The sequence below is a fragment of the Hemitrygon akajei genome, chromosome 27 (assembly GCF_048418815.1).
Source record: "Hemitrygon akajei chromosome 27, sHemAka1.3, whole genome shotgun sequence".
NCBI lineage: Eukaryota > Metazoa > Chordata > Chondrichthyes > Myliobatiformes > Dasyatidae > Hemitrygon > Hemitrygon akajei.
Genome location: NC_133150.1, coordinates 14406643 through 14428047, shown reverse-complemented (window position 1 = coordinate 14428047; position 21405 = coordinate 14406643). Strand labels below are relative to the sequence as shown.

At 39.1% G+C, this 21405-nt stretch overlaps 1 protein-coding gene across 7 annotated transcripts in view; it reads left to right on the top strand.

Annotated features, from left to right (window-relative positions):
• The window catches only part of LOC140717136 (neuron navigator 1-like), a 679346-nt gene that overhangs the window by 307616 nt on the left and 350325 nt on the right, over positions 1 to 21405 (top strand). Inside the window, exon 1 of one of the 7 annotated variants that reach the window (XM_073030397.1) lies at positions 15934 to 16950. The exons of 5 other annotated variants lie outside the window; for them this stretch is intronic. In XM_073030397.1, the coding sequence (XP_072886498.1) occupies positions 16275 to 16950 (676 nt within the window). In that variant the 5' untranslated portion in view covers positions 15934 to 16274. Of the gene's footprint in view, positions 1 to 15933; positions 16951 to 21405 lie in introns of those variants that run through there. One more of the 7 variants, XM_073030398.1, reaches the window with a different exon arrangement.

The following is a 21405-nucleotide window of genomic DNA, read 5'->3' as shown; positions in this document are numbered from 1 at the left end:
AGTTAAAAAAGAATAGAATATATAGAAAACTTTTGACACACATCAGAAGAAGTACTTCATTTTAAGCCTATTGATAGCAACAGTGCAATGTTTTGTGTCCTTTGGGAAAAAAGCTCACTCCTCGTCAGTGAAATGTTTGTGTTTGTGGCTGACAGCCTGAGCACAAGAGTATCATTGTTTGGGTCAAAATTCAAGGATGTCAGCACAAATCGAGCACTATGCTCCAGTCTTGAAAGAGAATGATTACAAGGAAAACTTGTTGGGATCAGAAATCAGCCTGTGTTCAATTTTAATTTGATCAAAAAAAAGTCTAGCAACAAATACCTTGCAGTTGTGTTCAGAGTACTTTTTTTTTAAAGGAGATAACTTGGCACCAATTTCCTTTAAGGTCACAACTTACATTCAGTCAAACGTGTTCAGCAGTTCATACATTTGCTAAATCTGCATTTGATTCACCAGCAGCTTTAGTATTGTTTGGCCTTCCATACAGGCTCCTGCACAGCGTAGCTGTGAATGACTTGAGACCTGAAACAGTAACTTTCAGATCGTGCCTTAACATTGTGAAGTATTTAGTTTTTAAATTCTTGTTGCTGTACCTTCTAGCATTGTTATTACTTTCATTCATTATAATTATCTTGAAACATTTAGCAATGGAAAAACAAAATTTTATGTCATAATTATTGGTTGCATCAGAGTGACTAAGGATCACTGAGGATGTGACTAGTTACATGTTATGAAAGAAAATTATTGTATTTAAAGAAGATAGAAAAAGCTTGAGGTTTGATGATCTAAGTATGATGCACGTGACAATACTAAAATATCGATTGCATGTGTTAAGTGAACAAGTCAGAAAGGGGAGAAAAAAAACCAAACTCCTTATTGGTGAGATGTGGTAGAAGGTGGATACGCTTATGACATTTAAAAGAAATTTGGACGGGTACCTGAATACGAAAGGTTTAAAGGGTTATGGGCCAACTGCAAGCAATTGGGAAAGATCAGTTAGGCAGCTTGATCAGCATCAGCCAATTGGGACAAATGGCCTGTTTCCTGTGCTGTATAAGCTCTATTTATAGTTACTATTTCCCACAGCTAAGTTTAAAATGTTTTGAAACAGATTATTACCAATATTAAGAGATCGATTTTGTAATGATAAAAAAATCAAGTCTGAGAGTAGTGACTATCATTATAGTGCAAATCATCCACTGACTTACTGTTGGCCCCATTCTTACAGCAGCGGCATGACCTCTGCAGAGATAGTAGTTAATGTACATACTGGCTTCCACTCGGTCCGAAAACCTTGTAACAGAAAGATACAGCAGCGCAGACAGTAGGGCGAAATAGGCATTTGAGTCTCAAGCAGAGTGGGTGGGAGAGATTGTGGTGGTGGTTGCTCTGGATATGAAGGATAGTAATCATGGGAGACAGCATGTAGTGATCTGAGAGAGAAAGCCAGCTTCGAAAGGAGAGACGAAAAAAACCAAACAGCAGAAGATTCAAAGCACATTTATTATCATAGTATGTATGCAGTGTACAGCTGTGAGATTTATCTTCCCACTGCCTGCCATGAACCAAAGAAACACCATGGAACCCATTCAAAGAAAACGTTAAACATCCAACACACAAAAAAAAGAACAAATCGCACAAACGGCAAAAAATGATTGTCCTGGAAGCAGTCTAGGAGTGTTCAGTGTAGTTCAATTCAGTGCAAGCCACAGAGCTAGTCTGCGTCGAAGTGCCCAATCAAAATAGCAATTAAAAAAAAGGTTCAGCCAGAAACAGATAACATGAACTGCAGGGTCCTCTAAAAACAAGTCCAATCCACAAAACCACACTGATCAAGCATTGCCTAAGATCTAAGACTCCTGCACCTTCCTCCGGCAGAAACGAGCCAGAGTGAGAGGGAGACCGATCCAGCGCAGGTGGACCTGAACATCCGCTCACCTTCCACTCTCATCCTCATTGATTTCACTCCTGCTCGATGCTTTGATTGGTGAGATTGGGAAGTAATAGATCGCACTCTGCCATTAGGCCACATACTTTGTTCTCAGCCATGCTGAATTCCCTCAGAGACAACATAAGTGTCAGGTTGCTCAGTTGGCCCAAAAACACATGATCAAAATGTAAGTTACAGACAACAATCAAACACAGATTAGTAGTTGCAGTATATTGCAAAGAAGGAGAAGAATAAGTATTTTCATGAACTGTATGCAGAACATCACCATTAATCATGTTGGTCCTTGGTGCTATCTTAGAACATAGAACTTAGACATCCCTGCAAAACATTAGAGGCCCTTCGGCCCACATTGTTGTGCCGACCATGTAATCTACTGTAGAAATTGAGTAGTATTTCCCCACCGCATAGCCCTCTATTTTTCTAAGATCCATGTACCTATCTTAAAAGAGCCTATTGTATCCGCCTCCATCATCGTTGCCGACAGTGCATTCCATGCACTCACCACTCACTGTGTGAAAAACTTACCCCAGACATCCCCTCTGTACCTCCTTCCAAGCACCTTAAAATTATGCCCCTTCGTGTTAGCCATTTCAGCCCCAGGAAAAAAAACCTCTGACTATCCGCACAATCAACGTCTCTCATTATCTTATACAACTCTATCAAGTCACCTCTCATCCTCTGTCACTCTGTGGAGAAAAGGTCAAGTTCATTCAACCTGTTTTCATAAGGCACACTCTCCAATCCAGGCAACATCCTTGCAAATCTCCTCTGCACTCTTCCTGTAGTATTCCCATCCTTCCTGTAGTGAGGAATCTTGCTCCTTGAACCACTAACCAGAGCCACTACTTAGTCTTGCCTACACTGCACCAGAATATGTGGATCTCAGATTGGCCTGTACGGCTACCGGAGGACCTAGCATTAGGCAGGAGGACTCGACTGAGTAATTGAACTACTACGGGCTGAGTACGATCAGAAGTGTTTCAGGTTTCAGATCTTTTGGATTTTGGAATGGATCTCCATTATTTCCAGCTCTGAATTTATGTACTATCTTATATAATAGTTAAAATGATTACATACTATCAATATAATGAAAATAGAATGTGTGTAGAGTAATGGGAGAATACCTGAATTAGTTGTTGAATAAACAAGCAATGGTAGTCTCCACCTACAATGCTGTATTTTGATGAAAAGTTTTCAGTACATGGTATTTGTATTGTAATTCTTTTTATATAAGGTGTAAAAACAATCAGCATTGTATACTTGTTCTGGTGTTAGATTTTCATCAGTGACAATCTTGGCTAACTCATCAATGAATTACTGTGCTGCTTCATAATCACCAGATGCTTTATCACCACAAATGTTTAAAAATGTAGCGCCGTGCCTTTTCTTACGTTTTCTTACTGCAACCAGCTGAATATTCAAAATTACCTTCAATTTTCAGTTTGTTCTGATAGATCTTTGCTTGTTTGATCCGTTACGCAGCATAAGTTCACTACGACGTGGATGAATCCACTCGTTCAATACACGCTTGAGATCTTCATTTTTCACTTAATGCAGTGTTTCGTTAACTTCTGTTCATTCCATATGCGATGACAGACCTGTCAGACCTGCCCAGGGAACCTTCCCAGAGCCTTGTGAAATGTCCCATTTGTGACGTTATGTCAGCACTCATTACAATTTCAGATTTCAGAGGTTTTCAGAGTTCGGATTTTGGGGTAAGGGATGCTCAACTTGTACTAGTATCAGACTTGCTACCAAGGTAGTGGGGATGTCAACACTTCATAGGGTTTTGGGAGGGGAGGATTTCATAGTTTATCAGTTAGATTGGGAGCAAATAATCCTTCTGCCTGTGTAGATTATTGTCACCAATTATCTTTTGGATCCAGTCTTTCTGATTCCCATTCCCCTGCTGTTTTTCCCAAGAGTTACTATTAACAATCGATCTGACCCCATGCCCATATCCTGCATTACATACCCTTCAGTGCCACCTGCAGTGAGACCAGATGGAACTCTGCTTCCTGGAACAGATTCTGCAAAATCTCCCAATCAAGCCAAACCCACCCATTTCTGGCATCAAATTTTGCCGTTGGATATTGATTGAGAAGATTCTGGTCTAATTAGTTGTAGAAATCTCACTACTCACAAACTCACTGCCTTGTGTCCTATTTAAAGGTGGACACAATGGGCCAAATCCCAGATTGGAGCAAGGCTCTGCTCTTAAGGTACAGAAGCTCTGTGCACAGCAAGGTGAATGGGGATTACTATTCCTCCACTTACGGTAAAATCCATGTCATTTATTTATACACTGTCGCTTACAAACTTCGCCCTTGGTTGGTAAGTGTTAAACGGACTGTATAGTTACATAGGTGGAATGCACCTCAGAGGGAGAGTACAAAGTGCTGATGTGATAACTGAGGATAAATTTCCAGGTTAATGTTACTTGGATATATAAAGAGCTTGCTGTAAAGATCCTTGTAGTTTAAATTTTCACCTTTAGTAGAACTGTAATGTTCATAATCAAGTGGTGACAGGTAGAAAATTGTGATTTATATGAATGTTAATTGTGGTTGATTGCACAAACAGTGATCAGTGAAGTGGAACCTTTGGAGCTTTCAGCCAGTATGCTTCCTCCAGTTCTGAATTACCCAGCCAGCACCAGCGAGAAGGCGTTCTCAGTCAGCAATTGTTTCAATTATCAGAAACGATCAGAGGCGGAGTTTGTTTTCCTGGGAGCAGAGGAGCTGGGGGACTTGACAGAGGTGTACAAAATTGTGAGAAGCATAGCTAGGATGGAAAGCAAAATTTTTCCCCATAACAGAAATATCAAAAAATAGGACTTATATGATTATGATGAATAGTAATGGAGTTAGAGGGGATCGGAGAAATTTTTATTTTCGTCCAGAGAGTCTTTACAATCTGTAATGCATTTCCCAGGAAAGAGGTAGAATACTCACAGAGGTTTTAAAGTGTATTTTGACAAACACTTGAATTGTCAAGTATAAAAGGTTATAGATCAAGTGCTGGGAAATGAGATTAGTACAGTGAGGTACTTGATAGTTACCATCTACAATACTAGGCTTCAAAAACTTCTGTCTGAGAGTCGTAGAGTACAGAGATAGAAACAGGCCTGTTGGACCAATTTATCCAGGACAACCATGGTGCACACCAGGCTAATCCCATTTGTCCAAGTTTGGCCAAATATCTTTTGAATATTGTTATTGTACCTAGCTCAAACACTTTCTCAAACAGCTTATTCCATATTGCCAGTGCTGACTGTGGAGGCCAGAACATTAATAGGCTTTAGATTAATAAGGGTATCAAAAGTTACAAGAAGGCAGGAGAATGGGGTTGAGAGGGAAAATAAATCTGCTATGACTGAGTGGCAGAACAGACTCGATGGGCTAGATGGCCTAATTCTGCTCCAGTATCTTATGGTTTAGACACACTACCCTTGGGTCTCTTTTAACTTTTTCTCATAAAAACAAGCATTAAGAATGTTGAACTGCAAGGAAACGAGGAAACAATGTAGACCCTAATCCAATACCAGTCACCTTGAACCTCTAGTTCTTAGTTCCCTTTCACTGGGAAAAAGGTTTTGTAAATTCTTATATATATATGTCGCTCATGATTTTATTTACTTCTTTAAGGTCAGCCTTCAGGCTGCTACACTCCAAGGAATAAAGTCCTATCCTTTCCAATCTCTCCCTATCACTCAGACCCCTTGACTCCTTGCAGCTTCCTCATAATTCTTCTCAGCAGTTTTTTTTCAGTTTAATGATATTTTCCTGTAATTGAATAACCAGAGCTGTACACAGTGATGTATGGTAGTGGTGTGTGGAGCGCTGAGCAATGTTTCTCTTCCCTTTCCAACACATCAAAGAACAAAATGCTTTTTTCTTCTGCATGCCGCATTTGCCTGTGCACTTGCTTGGAGAACAAATATGTTCCTGCCTTCATTAAAACATCTTGAAGAGTGGTAGTGTGGCCTGGCTGAAAATTAAGTGTAATATTATATCTGATCCATGTGTTTTCTGGAGAAAGAATGGGACACAAAGAAAAGAGATTTGAGTTCTAGATTTAAGTACTTAAGAAATGTTGAGGTGTTTTAAAATATTGACAGATACCCAGATTTTATTTCTATTTAGAGATACAGCACAGAACAGGGCCTTTCGGCCCAATGAGCCACACCGCCCAACAACCCACCTATTAAACCCTAGCCTAATTACAGGACAGTTTACAATGATCAATTAACTTCCTGACCGGTATATCTTTGGAATGTGGGAGGAAATCAGCAGACCCGGAGGAACCCATGTGTTTCACGGGAGGAAGTGCAAGCTCCTTACAGGCAGCAGCTGAATTGAACTCTGAACCCCAACACCCCAAGTCGTAATAACTGCCACGTTAGCTGCTATGCGACCATGGTAGTCCAATTGGAAAGACTGGAAAGATAATTTCCTTGGTTGGAGAGGCTGCATCATTCTTAATTTAAAATTGCCACCATACAAGCGAGGAATGAGTGTATTTATTACAAACGGTATTTGAATTCGAAGAGAATGAAGGCCTTGCTGTGGGCTGTTGTTGAGGCAGGCACTGTTGTATCTCCTAAGTGAAGAATTGATACCCATTTGAGTCTGACAAAGGCAAATGCATTGCATGTGGCACTGAAGGGGAAACAGGACAGAGCAATTAGTTTTGCATTTTTCAGCCAAAACCCAAAACAGGCATAAAGGACCAGACACTAAAACCTGGAAATCTCCGAATTTATATTAAAAAAAAACCTTTTCTATAATCAGAAAGAATACCAAATTAATAATATGAAGAAGGTGAAACAAATTTCTTAAAATATTGTCTTCATCTAAATCTGCAGGATAGTGAGAAGGAGATAAATACTGAATATAGGATGAAAAAAAGATCGGGCTGAGTGTATGAACTTAATTGCTCCCAGTTTCCCCTGAGTGATTGAAATATCTGGAGAGATTCTGGCTGAGGACAAAAAGAGATCATTGAGGGGAAAACAGATGACTCAGTTGAGGATATCACAGACAGGATAAATTGTGAGTTAGGCTGATTACTCAGGAAAAGACCGAATGTCTACATTTTATGCAGACTGTTTTCTATCCATAGATCACATTTGTGGTAGAAATGTAATAGTTTTTCATATTTTCCAGCCATAGTAGTGTTTAGACAATGAGCCAATATGGCTTGCTTTTAATATATTGATCCATCAAATTACAGTAGAAGGCATATTCAGGAATTTAATTTGTTTTTACTTTTAATGCTGTTGAGAAGGGATGAGCTTGGAAAAGTTTGGGATGAAACCTGTCTCCTAGAAACACCACAATTGTCCCAGTGCTGTATATCATCCTAATGCCAGGGCACATGGTTGAACAGCAACTTCATATGGTCCTGGACCTACAAAGTTACTCCAGCAGATAGTTTGCTGCTACAAATCCAGTGTCTACAGTTTCTCGTGACTAGAAGCAACTTAATTTGATGATAATAATAACTTACATATAGTGTATTTCATGCAAATTATGTGGTTCAAAATGTTTTACAATGGGATAAAGTGAAAACTTTAAATAAAGGCCAAAATGATGTTAGTTAAAGGCAAGGTTAAATACATAGGCTTAGCACTGGTATTTAAAAGTGTAAACCGAGTCTGCATCCCTTGTTTTGGGTATTGAGGTCCACAGTTTTTGACCATAGTTATAAAAGCTAACCTGCCAATTTTCTTTTGAGGGACGTTGATTAATTTTTTTAAGACACTGGCAGAAGAAGACCTTGGAGCTTGAAGAGGATTGTAAAGCAAAATAGTTCTGTGATGTACTGCAAACCATTGAGAGCTTTAAGATCAAGTCAGAGAACTTTAAAATCAATTCTAATAAGACACAAGATGCCACTGCACAGTAGTTAGAGTGGGAGTGATATGCTCCCTCAATCTCGTCTTAGTTAAAGGTCTAGCTGCGGCTTTCTGAATGAGTTGGTTTGTTAATAGATTGCTTTAAAAGGCCAGTAAAAAGTGCATTGCTCTAATCTAGCCTATTCAACATAAAGGCGTTAATTAGTTATTTAGCATCATTACGCAACAGAAATGGACATACCTTTGCAACGTTTCTTATGTGTAGAAATGCTGCTCTGGTCACTTTCAATGTGTGGGATTTAAAATCCAAATGTTAATCAAGAATAACATCCAAGCATGTTAATTTGACAAGTTGGTGGCTTTCTTGTACCTCCAATCAAGTAAGAGTTTAGGGTCTGTTTGAAGTGATCACATTTTGTAGTTGCACCAGCTGCTCTGAATTTAGTGTTCTGGGTATGATTTTAAAATATATGGTATGATGCATTTAAAGCAAAATATCAGTGATTAAAAAGGCTGATATCTAGTTCACTGTGATAGCTGTACATCTTAAGCACAAGTATTTTAATTATTAAACGGTTGTATAAAAGTTGTATAGGCCAAATATATTTAACTCAGTTTTAATCTCCTTTATCTGACAAGATCAAGGTTTCATTAACGCCAAACTACTTTCCATCAAATTTCAATTGCTGGATTTAGAAAATGTAAGAAGTTTTCACAAGGACAGAAAAACATCTGATATTGAAGTCATGAATATTTTCTCGAAGTTTTGCTCCTATCCATTTGGGCTACAAGATTGGCAATGACTTTTTACAGAGTACAGAAGACATAGGGCCAGAAATCCCTTCATGACAGGAAGGATTGTTAAATTGTGTGGCAGTTTTGTTGAAGCTCCATCAGTGAACCTGAGATCAAAAGCGTGTGGACAATAGAACAAACCTTCCACAGATAAACACATTGCCCTAGAATTTGCTTTGCTATATTTCACTGGCATTGAAACAGCATTGTGGCTCACCCTGACTCCTGTGAAAGTCCCCATAAAGGTTGATACAGTTAAGCTGTATTGTCACGTTTTCCTCTGTAGTGTTTGCTATGTTTATTTTGGAGCACAATATTTTGTTTGTCTAAAAACAACTGCCTGGAGGAACTCAGAGGGTCAGGCAGCAACTGTGGAAGGAAATGGACAGTCAATGTTTTAGGTTGACATCTTTAATCTGGACTGATACAGGTTTCTCACCTAAAGTGTTGACTATCCATTTCCTTCCATAGATATTATCTGACCCACTAAGGTCCTTCAGCTGCTTGTTTTTTTTGCTCCAAATTCCAGCATCTGTAGTTTCTTGTGTCTCCATTGTTTGGTCTGCTACAAGATTATGTAGTATTTATTCTTGAAGTTGCAGTGTCACCAGTCAGCGCTTGAAGGAGTTATAGCACAAAAACTTTTCCAGGTAAAGGGGAGTGTGTTGCCTAATGAATGGATGATGCAATGATTGGGGGAGGGGGCTGGTTGAAGAGGAAGGAGGGGATTGGAGGTGGTTTATAGACCAAGAAAGGATGATAATGAACATTAAGTACAGTCTTCAAATTCACGTGCAAGGGATGCAATAAAGGTACAGGGTTACAGCAGGAGGTTCCAGGAAGGTCTTTATAAAGAGTGACATTTTATCAGCACTGATCATATCTTTGGTGAAGCCTGCACTGCAGGCAAATGGCCACAACTGTGAACTGAAAGAAAGTAGATGACGTCTTCTCTTCTTGAGTATGCAGTTGGGTCATCGCCCTGATGAAGCATTGAAAAGCAAACAGATATTTTAGAGATCAGCATTAGCACCGAGGAGCATCCCTGGGATCAGGAAGCTGAAAGTGTCTTTGACTTTGAACTCCAAGGTCAAAGCAGTCAAGTGTTAGTTTATGTTTTTGAATTTACATAGTTTACTGTGAAGATAAAGAAGGAGAAACAGGATTAGAATAAACTGCGAAAATCTGCAGATGCTGGAAATCCAAGGCAAAACACACAAAATGCTGGAAGAACTCAGGAGGCCTGGAGGCATCTATGGAAATGAATAAACAGTCGATGTTTTGGGATAAGACCCTTCATCGGGATCATCCTAATTATTCTTGATGTCAGACATGTTAGGTTAAAAGAATCACTGCAACAAAAATCTGGTTGCAGAATTTGGAGCTGAACTTTCCAATCAATGCTAAGGCACAGAAATGAGCACAAAATTGTCCTTCCCTTCATGGATCATGAGTAGTGGTTAAAAAGGAGATCATGAGAAGTGGAATACAGGAATGGGGGATGCTTGGGGAAAATGTGGTAGGGGAGGATCTGGCCTTGAGTGAGAAGTTACAAACATTTTGGTTTTGACTTCTGTGGAAGATCTCTCATTGAACAAGGTGTATGGAGATTAATGGTTGGGCTCAGACATGGGTGGTAAATTGGAGATGTTACCAGGCCAGAGTTTCAAGAACAGAGGTTTGATTCAGGTTTAGGTTGCTCTCCAAAGGGGTGGTGGGACTAATTAAATGGTGAATCACACATTTTGGCCATGTGTTGGATCATCCCATTGCCTTTAAAACTACCCCACTAATCTGTAAGGAGGGTAGATGTTGGAAGGTGAGATCTGGGCTTGTGGCAAAATAAATAGTATGGAGAGGGATATGTGGGTACTAATGTCTGAAATAAGGTCAATGCAGTGTTCCAGCTAAGTCTGGTCCATTTTTAGTTAATGCTGCATCAAGCATTATTACATTATGGGATGTTGTCCTCAATGACATCGCCTCCATTTCTTGTACATCTGCATTCACCCCATCTTCCCGCTGTCATAATAGTGATAGAGAGTCCCTCTTGCCCTTATCGAACACCCCATCAGCTATTGCATCCTACACATTATCCTCTGCAACTTCCATCATCTCAAAAGGGACCCTACCACTAAACATATCTTCACCTTCCCACCCCCGCCCCTTTGCTTTCTGCAGGGATTGCTTCCTCCATGATTCCCTTGGTGAGGTAGTTGGTTTACAAACAGAGGCAATGTGTAGTAAGGAGAGGCTGATGACAGAACAAAATTGGAGTCAACAGGATGAGTTGAATGTAAATGGCAGACAAAATCGAGAAGGGTGAATACTGGACTGAAGGTGTGCAGGATTCCGAATAATTAGATTAATGTAGCACAGTTACAGGTTGGCACGTATGATGTTGTAGGCATCACTGAATCATGGCTGAAAGAAAAATTATAGCTGGGAGCTTAATGTCCACGGATACACATCATATCGAACAGACAAGCACAAAGGCAGAGGGAGTGGTGTTGTTCTGCTGGTAAAAAATGAAATCATATCTTTAGAAAGAGGTGACTGAGGATTGGAAGATCTTGAATCATTGTGGATACAGCTAAAGGAATGCAAGGATGAAAGGACCCTGATGGGAGTTGTGTACAGACCTCCAAACAGTAGTAAGGATGTGGTCTAGGGGACCAGCTATTCTGCATTGGGTTTTATGCAATGAAGGGGGTTGATTAGAGTGCTTAAGGTAAAGGAGCCCTTAGGGGAAAGTAATCATAATATGATTGAATTCACCTTGAAATTTTAAAAGGAGAAGCTAAAGTCAGATGTATCATTACTACAGCTGAATAAAGGGAATTACAGAGGCATGAGTGAGGAGTTGGCCAGAATTAATTGGAAAAGAACACCGGCAGGGATGATGGTAGAACAGCAATTTCTGTAAGCAATTTGGAAGGCACAGGATATATACAAACCAAAAGGGAAGAAATACTCTGAAGGCAAGATGACAGAACTGTGGCTAACAAGAGAAGTCAAAACCAACATAAAAGCTTATAATAGAACAAAAACTGGAGGGACATTAGAGGATTAAGAAGCTTTTAAAAACCAACAGAAGGCAACTAAAAAAGTAATTAAGAAGGTAAAAATGGAATATGCAAGTAAGTTAACCAATAATATTCAAGAGGATGCCAAAAGTTTCTTCAGAAGAAACATGAAGAGTAATAGAGAGGCGAGAGTCAATATCGGACCACTGGAAAACAATGATGGAGAGGTAGAAATGGGGGACAAGGAAATGGCAGATGAACCAGATAAGTATTTTGCATCAGTCTTCACTGTGGAAGACACTAGCTGTATGATTTAAGTTCCAGGTGTCAGCGGTCATGAATTGTGTGACGTTACCATTACTAGAGAGAAGGTTCTTGGGCAATTGAAAAGTCTGAAGTTAGATAAGTCACCTGAACCAGATGATGTACACCCCAGGGTTCTGAAAGAGATGGCTGAAGAGACTGTGGAAGCATTCATAATGATCTTTAAAGAATCACTAGATTCTGGAATGGTTCTGGAAGACTGGAAAATTGCAAATGTCACTCCATTATTCAAGAAGGGAGAGAGGCAGAAGAAAGGAAATTATAGGCCAATTAGTCTGACCTCAGTGCTTGGGAAGATGTTGGAGTCGATTGTTATGGATGAAGTCTCAGGGTACTTGAAGGCACATGATGAAATAGACGGTAGTCAGCATGGTTTCCTTGAGGGAAAATCTTGCCTGACAAATCTGCTAGAATTCTTTGAATAAATAACAAGCAGGATAGTCAAGAGAAAATCAATGATGTCGTGTACTTGGATTTTCCGAAGGCTTTAGACAAGATACCACACGTGAGGCTGCTTAACAAACTATGAGCCCGTGGTATTACCGGAAAGATTCTGGCATGGATAAAGCAGTGGCTGATTGGCAGGAGGCAAAGAGTGGGAATAAAGGGAACATTTTCTGGTTGGCTGCCTGTGACTTGTGGTTTTTCCACAGTTTTGTTTTGGTTCAGGTTCTTTTTATGTTATATGTCAATGATTTGGGTGATGGAATTGATGGCTTTGTTGCAAATTTTGCAGACAATATGGAGATAGATGAAAGAACAGATAGTTTTGAGGCAGTATAGATGCTACAGAAGGACGCAGATTAGATGAATGGGCAAAGATGTGGCAGATGGCATACTGTGTTGGGAAGTATGTGGTCATGCACCTTGGTAGAAGAAATAAAAAGATTGTCTATTTTCTAAATGAAGAGGAAATGCAGAAAAAAAACACTGAGGTGCAAAAGGACTTGGGTGTCCTTGTGCAGATTCCCTAAAGGTTAATTTGCAGGTTGAGTCTGTGGTGAGGAAGACAATCATTTCAAAAGGACCAGAATATAAAAGAAAGGATGTAATTTTGAAACTTTATGAAAGGATGTGCTGAAACTGGAAATGGTTCAAAGGAGGTTCACGAAAATGATTCCAGGATTGAATGGCTTGTCATATGAAGAGTTTTTGATGGCTCTGGGCCTGTATTTACTGGAATTCATAAGAATGAAGCTTGACCTAATTGAAACCTATCGAATAGAGAAATGCCTTGAGAGAATGGATGTACAGTGGGTGTTTCCTGTTGTGGGAGAGTCTAAGACCAGAGGAGACAGCTTCAGAATAGAGGGGTGTCCTTTTAGAACCGAGATGAGGAGAAATTTCTTTTGCCAGAGAGCAGTGAATCTGTGGAATTTGTTGCTACAGGCAGCCGTGGAGGCCAAGTATTTATGTGTATTTAAGGCAGAGGATGATAGATTCTTGATTGGTCAGGGTTTGAAGGGATATGGGGCGGGGGAGGCAGGAGACTGGGGCTGAGGGAAAAATGGATCAGCCATGATGAAATGGCAGACCAGACTCAATTGGCCAAATGGCCTTATTCTGCTCCTATGTCTTAAGGACTTATGGAATATGCTGGAGTCCTCTACTGTGTCCAGTGCTTTCAATGCAGCCTCCTCTACATTGGTGAGACCCGTCGTAGATTGGGCGACTGCTTTGTTGAACATGCCTGCACCATCTACCGCAAGAGGGACTCTTCAGTGGCCACATATTTTAATTCCCATTCCCATTCCAATGTGTCAGTCCATGGCCTCCTCTTGTGTCAAGATGAGACCACTCTCAGGGTGGAGGAGCAACATCTTATAATCCATCTGGGTACCCTCCAATCTGATGGTATGAATATTAATTTCTCCATCCAGTGAAGAAAAACTGCCCCCCTCCATTGCCCAGTCTGACCTTTTACTTCTTCTCTCCAGCATATTTCTTCCCCAACTCCCCCATCTCGGGTCCCCTCCTCCTCACCTGGCTCCTATTTCCTACTCCCCCCTCCTGTCAGATTCTTTCTTCTCTAGCCCTTGACCTTTCCCACCCAGCCAGACTCTGGTGCCTCCCCCACCTTTTAATTCAGGCATCTCTCCCCGTCCCCTTCAGAACTGAAGAAATGTCTTGACCCAAAATGTTGACTGTTACTCTTTTCTATAGATGCTGCCTGACTTGCTGAGTTCCTCCTGCTTTTTGTGAGTTTTGCTTATGGGATATTATGCTGAAGACATTGTTGAGGCCAAATTTGGAGTATTGTGTATAGTTCTGCTCACCTAACTACAGGATAGATATGAATAAGATTGAAAGAGAACAGATACAATTTAGAATGGTGTTGGAGGGGCTCAAGGACCTGAATTATAGGGAAAGGTTGATTAGTTTAGGACTTTATTCCCAGTGGTGTAGGAGAATGAGGGGAGATTGATAGAGGCATATAAAATTAGAAGGGGTATAGACAGGGTAAATGCAAGCAGGTTTTTTTTTTACCACTGTTTGTGTAAGACTAGAACTAGAGGCCATAGGTTAAGAGTGAAATTGAAATATTTAAGGGAAACCTGAGAGGAGTTGCTTGCAGTCATCACCCTCTTTGTGATTGTGGAACAAGCTGCCAGTGGAAGTGGTGGATGGGGATTGAATCTCAACATTTAAGAGAAGTTTGGATAAGTACATGGATGGGAGGGGTATGGAGGGTTATTGTCCACATGTGGGTCAATGGAATTAGGCAGAATAACAGCTCAGTACCAACTAGATTGACGGAAAGGCCTGTTTCTGTGCTGTAATGCTCTTTGACAATCATTCAAGGCTTGTTACAATATGGGTGGCTCACACTAATTGAGGACAATTTGAGGGGATATGCTGAAGTAATCCCTGTGGGTACTTTTAGGTAAATTCATTTCACATAGAGTAAAAATAATAAACTACTGAAAATAATTTTTTGGTTTTTGGATTTTTTGTAATTAGTTTAGTCCACCAGTATCGGAACCTTTGATTCTTTTTTTGGTCTTCCATTACTGGAGTGCTTACTATTTAAGATGAAAATCAGATTTGTCCTGAATGTTAACTGCTTTTCATTTTCAATATTGTTATTCAGCAATCTCTGTGCAGCTGAGTCATTTGTAATTTGATGCAGAGTGTGAGTAAATGGATGCAAATAAAAATTGAGAGCTCCGAAAAAAAAATTGATTTAAATATGTCCTGAGAGGGACTGCCATTTCCTGTTGGAAGACAGGAATTATAATGTTCGTACTCATACGACATACAGAGCTATTGTTTTCTGCACTTGCTCCCTAATTACGTTACTAAGCATCAGTGATCTGTATGCTTTATGTGCCGTTATCCTCTGAGACAGTAAAATGGTTACACCTCTGTTTGCAATGGGGTATAGCAGTTCTTTGATCCGATTTTATATTTCTAAAATATCATGATTTAAAATTTTTATGCATCTGCAAAAAATATTTCTTCATTATTATTAGATAATTTGCCACTCAATTTTTTTTTTAATAATGTGAAAGCGCATTTGGGAAAAAAAATCTCCATTCACCCTTTTGCAGGTATGGTATGGTGCCTTCCATCCTCAAATGCACTTTGTAAAATTAATAATTATATAGTAACATCACTTCGGGCTTTACTATAGGAACAGGATGCGCTGGAAAAAAAAAAGAGATAATATAACTTGCCACTTTAGCATTCTGCCTTCTGATGGATGTTTTATTTTCTGTCATGTTTTTTGCTCGTTCTAATTTTCACCGAGATGTCTGCTGCCATGGCAGCAAGGAGCAGCCACTGCAGTGGAGCAAGCTGGGATACACTAGGGATGTGGGCTGCATATTGAGGAGGGCTGAGTCCAGCCCATTCCCCTGCCTTCTCACGCTCAGTATTTCCTGCCTTGCTAATTGAGCAGATTTAATGCCGGAATGGAAGCTGTTACCACAACAGCTGTTTGAACTGAAGCCTGCTTTTGAGCTGTGAGAGAGAGAGAAAAAAAATTCTTGAGAGCGCAATTGGACAAGGAGGAAGCTGCTCTCTCTGATTTCCCCCTTTTGCTGGGAATGATGGAATAGCCTTTTCTTTCCTAGCACAGAGCATCTTGGAAGCAGGGGAGGGCGTTTGGTGATGACATTCCTCTGGTGATCAATCTGCCAGCGGGAGCTGATCATCTGATGCTGCTACAAGCAAGCTGTGTGAGGAGAGCTGCACAGCCCAGGAACTGCTGCTTCAGAGAGGGATATCTGGATTGAAGACTGGGACTGGAAAGCAAGAAACCTGCCTGTTATTCTGGCGTTTGGATACGGACGAATGGTTACATTCAAGCAAGATGCTTGGTGCAAATGTCAAATGTTGCGAAACCGAGATGTGTGATGAGACCCAGGAAGATGTGAAGAATTACAAGCGGCAGCCAGATGGCAAGGGAGTGCAGCATGCAAGGAAGGGTAAACCTTCAACAATGCAAAGAACCACCGAGCTGAAGGTGTTTAAAGGGGGAACTAATTTGAGGAAGCAAAAATCTCTCACTAATCTTTCCTTCCTGACTGATGCAGAAAAAAAGATGCAGCTGTATGAGCCTAAGTGGTGCGACGACATGTCAAAGCCAGCTCAAACACTCGGCAAGGGAGGGCTGAAGCCTAAAGAGGCACCAATGTCTAAGTCTCTCTCAAAATCTGAGCACTCGCTACTTCAGTGCAAAATAACACCAAGTGTGAATAAACCTCTCGCAGCACCTTCTGCAGTCCGCGGGATCCCAAGTCGGATCCCAAGAGGACCCTGGGCTGAAGTAAAACCACTTAATAAGCCAACTGACACCAGCAGCACAGGGGATGGGAGCAAATCTGATGATGAAATTTTGTCCAGCAAAGCAAAGAATATTAAAAAGCAGACTCCAGCAACAAGCAAGACCCAGCAACCGGAGGAAAAAGCTTATTTAAAGGTGGATCCTGAGCTGGTTGTCACAGTGCTGGGTGACCTAGAACAGCTTTTATTTAGTCAAATGCTGGGTGAGTTTTATGCTTGTTATGCTAAAAGCATGTCCATTAAATAGTAGAAATAAACTCATTCACATTTTACATCCAGTTTTATTTGTTCTCAGTTTACACAGCAGTTGTGACTTTTCTCTCTGCATAAAGAGTTAAAACCTGCTCTTTTATGATCTGTCATTGTAATTAGTGTAGAGAAAGATGTCTATAATTAGGCCATTGTTGTATTAATAGCATTCCTTGACTCACTTAAAATTGTCATTTTTAATTACTGATGCAGTGCAGTGAGGCACTGGTGGGCAGGTTGCTGTATTTGCAGCCATATAATGCATTTTAATTGTGCCTCAGCCATCTATGTGCCATCTGCAAATATTGAAATATCTGATAATTAAAAATTATTTTCCACTGGATGGATTTTTGTTGCTTTCTTCTTTATAATCCTGATTTTTGTTTTAAGTTGTAGGCGGAGATTCTGTTTTAAAATGAGAACAAAATCTTTGTGAAGCTACAAATAGCTGCTCTGCCTAATTTGTTATACAGTACTGTTTTAAAAAATTGGATTTTTTTTTACAACAATCTTCTTTAAATAGTTCAGTTATTTCTAAGGTAATTTTTGATTAGTTGTACATATGATTGAAGTTAGTCTAATGCGTTTCTGTTCAATGGTGATGCATACTTTTTATTCAATCGAGCCACATTTTGCATGTTCTGCATCTCAACAATCGTATTTGAAAAGAAAGTTTCATGTCTTATAGTTAACGATGATTTCCACATTGCTCTCAATAGATACATGCACTTGAAAGGATGCAAATCAGTACTACTTCAGTACTCACTCTGACTTAAAAATATCAGAAACAGAAATATTACTTTTTTATATCCTGTTTCAACATTTAACCACAAGCAACTATTAACATATAATAACATAAAACTGAGTTAGATAAATGCACATATAAACATTTATATTAAAAAATTCCTTGAAGTTTTCTTGAGATAAACTGTTCTTGTATTATTTTAATGTGGCAATCAGAGTACAGCACTGTTGGGGAGCTTGTATTTCTTATTTTCTAATTGAAAATTAATTACATTCTAAATTATTTAAACATTTACTTTAATTATTTTAAAGTAAAATTGGATAGGTATATGGACAGGAAAGGAATAGAGGGTTATGGGCTGAGTGCAGGTTGGTGGGACTAGGTGAGAGTAAGCGTTTGGCATGGACTAGAAGGACCGAGATGGCCTGTTGCCATGCTGTAATTGTTATATGGTTAATTACTATGTTAAAAAGGTACAATTTCTCCATTTATAAATGTAACCATTATTGTCTTCATGTGAAAGTTAGGTTGAGGTGATAGATTCAAAAATAAATTTATATTTCATTTGAATATTTTGAAAAATGATGTTTGACTAAAAAATGATTAGGAGTGATAGAGGATCTGGAGTTTTTGGAGTCCATTTGCAAGCAACAGATTGAAATTTAAATGGGATCCATTTAATAAAATCTTTATGATGTCATTGTCATTTACTTTGCAAATTGCTACCAAATGATTACAGGTTAATTACTATGTAAGTCTCGTCTCATGCTTTTTGTGAATATAGGTGGACAATATAGTTTGAGACATGTTCATGTGACAGCTAAGATGTCTCTTTAGTATTGATTTACAATTTTAGCAAAGGACTTCAAAGCTTTGATGTTTAATTTAATGTATGACACTGTCATTTCCATTTTTGCTGTATTAACTTAATTGTCATGCGCATGGGTGAAATTGGACCTCCCATTAAAAGAATTGTAATCCTTTGAGAAATGATGGTGTGCTATTGCAGCATGACCACTGTTCAAAGGACTGCAGTGTTTTACATCTCACTAAACTGTGGGATCCTTGTAATAGATTGTATTCACAATGGATATTGCATTATCCAGACATTAATCATGCTTATCAAGGTTCAACCCAGTGGCTATTAAGTAGCTTGAAATACTGGGTGCAATTAAAATTGAAATTATGCTAAAAGAAAGTCAAAGTGATTTAGTGAGGCTTGGAAAACAAAACATGATTCTGACTTATGAATATTTACAGAATGTCATAATTGTGATGTTCCTAACTAATAGATAATTTGAACTGTCTTCAAATATGATGATTGCCTCCAAATATGGTAAAGTGTATTACTGAAAACTTAACTCCGTAAAATTTTCTGAGGGCTTTATTATAGTTAATGCACTTAAATGTCATTTAAAAATAACGATATTTGAAACTAATCTTGTGTATTTCTAAGAGCTGAAAGGTACAGGTGCAATGTCACCTTGGCCAGAGTGCAGATTTGGCAGTTGAGCAGGCTTGTGTGTCCCAGCACAGGAAAGGAGAAAAGGAAATATCAACTCTGGTTAAAAAAAATCAGCTTGATCAAGCTAAGTACAGTCTTGATTTCAACAGATGGGCAAACCACTAATCACATGCCAAGCATTTTATACAAAATGGTGAGGTGAAGAATTCTTATTGGCGTACTTCAGTTTCCTCTGATAAAAAGCAACATTACCAATGGCTTGGTGGTCAATTGTTTGCAAAATGTCTGAGTTAAGGATGGAAGCATATTTCTCCTGTTGTAGAACATGTGGAGAGGCTCCAGTGTAAACCATAATTTTCCTAAAGTAAATGCCTCATTTAAACTGGCTCTACGATGCATTTTTTTCTGATATGGTCAAGCCTCTATATAAATTGTCTAATACAGTGGGATAATAGGGTGGAAATAATGTTAAAATGCATTTCTTCTCTCTTTTATTACCCAATACTGATTTTTATTTTGTATGCAACTCTTTCTGTCTTGCTTTCTTTGTAAACTCTAGAGCATACAATGTGGGTTCTAGAACAGCGAATGAATGGATAATCCAAAACCTTTCCAGGGCTTTTACCAATCCAGTCCTATGTGGAGTGGTGGTAGTGAGAAGCCAGTAATTTGAATGTTTTCCCACCCTTTCCTTGAACACTTACTCAAGGACCAATGTATTGAGCAGCAGTTGTTAAAGTGAACAATCCTGTATGTAATAGCTTCTTATTCTTGGCTGAGGAAAATGCAAAGAAAAGAATTCATCTTTGGTTGCCAGTTCTGAATGTATGTGGCCTTTTCTATTTACCTTCTATACAACCTTTGAAGTCAAAGAACAAAAGCTGCAAAGTGAATAAGTACCAGAGGTTATTCTCAGCACTAGTGACCAAAGGTGAATTTCTCTGCTTGATTGTATATAAGGAAAGGCGTGAGGTAGAGAGGAATATGACTCAAATAGCAGCTGTGACTTTATACCAGTGCTCTTTCTCTCTGACTCAGATGATTGTGGGTTTACTACTGGACATGCAAACGCAATTTAACATAGCCCTGTGGGAAAGGTACTATTTTCAAGATGAGTCACTGAAATGAGTTTCTGTCTAGCCTCTCAGATTTTGTGAGGCTATTTTGTATAGGGAAAAGCTTATTCTCCCACTGACTTGTCAAAATTGTCCCTTCCACCAATGTTGCTAAAAGAAAGTTGGTATTAGTCAGCTGTTTCGGGGACTTTGGTATTTGTAAATTAAGTGATCTGTTACCTGTTGGTAGCAGTGACCACAAAATCTCTTCATTGATTGAAAAAAGCTTAGGGACATCCCAGAGATAAGGAAGAATGCATTTATGCATTCTTTCTTGCCAATTGGTTGTCATGCATATTGTATTCATTCAGTATACTTAGTGAGAGAATGGGGCAATAAATACAGAAATATATTGATAACAAAGGAATAACATTGTAATTTATATGATTATAAGGTAGAGAAATGCTTATTAAAATGTTAAGTTTTTATCTTTCAGGGATGAGAAGAGCTTAATTTTTTATACATCTGTTTGGTCTTCATATCTGCATAATTACTAAATTACATTAATATGATACTTTTTCTAATTCCAATTCAGGCGAATTTCCTCATTTTGGTGGAAGACATGGAAACAAAACCTTTCAAACAGAAAAAGAATTGGAATGAAATACTAATTTCCTATTTTGCAATGCCGGCTATACTTCAAAGGTTCTTTGTTTGTGCTAGAGTACTTTGAGAGTAATGATATTGTGAAAGGCATTGTATAAAATCCATATAGAATTGAAAAACCTTGCTATCACTGAATTCAGTCCACAACGCCCATTGAATTTGTATTAGCTCTTTGTAAGGAAATCCAGTTCATCTCTTTCCTCATATTGCTACAGTTTTATTTTTAGCTTAAGTTATTCAGCACATCGGTTTCAGAGCCAAATAGGGGCCAGTGGAATTAGCTTAGATGTGAATTATGGTCAGCATGGACTAGTTGGGCTGAAGGGCCTTAGTCTATCGAAGCTGCGGCTAATTTTGTATTTGGAATTAGGATGGCCTGTGAGAAAAATCTTCCTCTATCCCACTTCGAAATACTTACATTTTTCATTCATGTTCTTAACTAGGTCATTAATATACATCAAAAAGTTGTTGTGCCAGC